Raw genomic sequence first — 2,701 nt, forward strand, 5'->3', positions numbered from 1 at the left:
TTTCCTGCCCAGGGCAGGGGGTTCGACCTGATGACCTACTGAGGTCCCTTCCGACCCCAACATCTATGACTCCATGAATCTATGAACTGTGGCCTCTGCACCCCGTGGGACGCAGGAGCCCAGGGCTTGGAGGAGGGTGGGAACGGTCCCTGGAAGGGGAATGGCAAGGTTGGGGGAGGAAGGGGCAGGTGAGACTAGCCAGGAAGAGTCAAGGCTGGAAATCAGAGCGGTGCTTCTCCGTGCGGGAGCACCGCGGCGCTGGGCAGCCTCCCCATGGGGCAGCGAGACCTGGGAGTGGAGCCTGAGCACTGGATGCTGCAGCTGCCCGGAGCGGGGACCAGACTCTGCGGCCCTGGAGGTGTCCCCTGGGCAGTGCCCCGCTCAGCCCAACCCCTGCCGGCACCTGGGGGTTACGGGGCTGGGCCCCTGCACCCTACAGCTCCCCCCCATGGACGTCTGAGTCCACAAGGTCGCTGCCCACCACGGCCCTCATGCCTGCGGGTCCAGTTCTTCCCCCCTGGGATTCTCAACTCTGGCTTGGGCCCCTCCCTCCCTCCCTGCCCCACTGTCTCCTCTGGCCCCTTTCTCCGCACCCACCACCACCCACCCCCATCCCCTCCTCCCTTCCTGCCCTCCACGCCCCTCCCTGCCCTGCTCCAGCCCCAGCGCCCAAACCAGCTCTGCTAGGGACCAGCAGCCCCTTCACTGCCCTCCCGCCCCATCCCTGGACCGGTCTGACCTGACAGCCAGCTCCTCGGCCCCCGCCTGGCAAGGAGAAGGGCCCTCCCACATCTCACGGGGGCTCTTCTGCATCCTCGCGCCCTGGCACGAAGCTGCTCAGACCTGACGGCTGCTCCGGCCCAGCCCCTGCCCCGGGGACTCTGCCAAGGCACAGACCAGACCGAGATCCCTGCAGGGCCCTACCCCGGGCCAGGCCGGGCAGCAGCCGGTGCCCTCCTCCCTGCTGGGCTGCAGCAGGGGCAGTGCCCAGGGGGTACAGGACCCCCGGCAGGACAGGAGAGGACATGAGCTGTGCCTCCTGCTCACACCTGCCTGTTCACACTCACCCCTGGTCTGGTTGTAGCGATCCCGCAGGGTGACCAGGTTTGATTCAAATCCGTCTTGCCAGCCCCACAAGGTCCAGGTTTCCATGTCCCAGAAGTCAGGGCTAACGGCCCCCTGCACCCAGTCCCCACGCGGCTCCTGTCTCCGCGTCTCGCTGTCGTAATGGAGAATTCGCTGGTCGTCCACGTAGCCCACAGCAGTGAAGACGGGCACGCCTGGGCTGGGGTCTGACACCCCTGTGTAGAAATGCCGGTAGCAGTGGGAGCCTGCAGGAGTGACAGGTCAGCACTAGCGGGGCAGGTGCCAGGGCCCCCAGTGCTCACTGCCCCTTCCCGGAGGGGCCGCAGAGGATGGACACAGGGCTGCGCCAGGTGGTAGCGGGGGCACAGAGCGAGGGGGCGGTGGGGCCGACAGGGCAGGGCAGAGCCGGCTGGGTGCGGGGCAGGGGCTGGGGAGGAGGGACGGGACCGACCCCACAGGGCACAGGCCTGGCGTGGAGGGGCCATACACTGTGTCCCATAGCCCAGTCATGCTCCCCACATGCCCCGTCCCAGGCATGGCCCCCGCACAGCCCAGGTGCTCGGGCCACCCTGCTCCAGGGGAGCCCTCATGCGCCCGAGTCTGCACCAGGGACCCGCAACCAGGGCCTGGGCTCAGCCCCTCTCAGCCTCGGTCCTGCTGCGCGGCTGGGGCTGGGGCTGGAGGGACCCTGCAGAGCAGATGGGGGTCCGGCTGGACAAGCAGCTTCTCCTTGGCTTGCAGCCACCCGCCTTCCCCGTCGGAGGCAGCAGGTCCTCTCTCCCTGGCCACCACCATCAGCTCCCCAGCCAGCCGCAGCCAGCCAGGAACGGCCGCACTGGGAGAGGGGAGGTGTTGGGTGCCCGTCCACAGGGTGCTGCGCCCAGGGGAGGCGTCAGGGGATGGGCAGCGCCGAGCTGAGGCCTGCTCTGTGCACGGGGTTTGGACTGATCCGGCCACAAGCACAGGGGGCTCGCCTGATCCGGTCTCTCTTCTGGGGCGCTCACCGGGACCCCACAGCCCGGGCTCCCTGCACAGAGCAGAGCAGGACCCTGCAGCCTGGTTTAGCAGCAAGGCCGTCCCCACCTGGCTGTGCCCGCACTCCCCACATCGCGACCTGGCTCTGTCCTACCCCCGGTCCCATGCTCACCGGCGCTGGTTCCTGGCATGGCCGCAGCACCCACGAGCAGCAGTAGGACTCGCAGCCAGGAGCATGGCGCCACCTTCACAGCAGCTTTGCGTGACGCTTGCGGCCTCCACACAGAGACATTGCGGGTGCTCCCACGCAGCAGCAGGTGCAATGGGCTGCGGCGCAGCCCGCAGGGTGCTGCGGGGTCGCTGCGTGGTGCGGGGGCAGATGGAGCCGTGTGAGCTGGGCCCAGGCCCCGGGATTCCCACCGCGGCGCCGCCCTGGCCATCGGCTGTGGGGGACGAGGCTGAAGCTGGTTCTTATTCCTCCATCTACAACCAATAAAAGCTTGTTATTCATGAATGACACATTGTAGCAAGAGAATTTCATTAGCTACGCATGCTTACTAATTCATTTAGATTCATAGATTCATAGATGTTAGGGTCGGAAGGGACCTCAATAGATCATCGAGTCCGACCCCCTGCATTG

The 2,701-nt window shown here is 66.9% G+C and overlaps 1 protein-coding gene across 2 annotated transcripts in view; it reads right to left on the minus strand.

Moving 5' to 3' along the window:
• The window catches only part of LOC102375088 (major histocompatibility complex class I-related gene protein-like), a 9,265-nt gene extending 6,746 nt beyond the window's left edge, over positions 1-2,519 (minus strand). For both annotated transcript variants that reach the window (XM_006035718.3, XM_006035717.3), the window contains exons 1-2: positions 2,234-2,519; positions 1,068-1,331 (exon numbers count right to left, since the gene is read on the minus strand). In XM_006035718.3, the coding sequence (XP_006035780.1) occupies positions 1,068-1,331; positions 2,234-2,501 (532 nt within the window). In that variant the 5' untranslated portion in view covers positions 2,502-2,519. The remainder of the gene's footprint in view (positions 1-1,067; positions 1,332-2,233) is intronic.
• Positions 2,520-2,701: the final 182 nt, after the last annotated feature.

This window comes from Alligator sinensis, unplaced genomic scaffold (assembly GCF_000455745.1).
Source record: "Alligator sinensis unplaced genomic scaffold, ASM45574v1 scaffold1334_1, whole genome shotgun sequence".
Lineage (NCBI taxonomy): Eukaryota > Metazoa > Chordata > Crocodylia > Alligatoridae > Alligator > Alligator sinensis.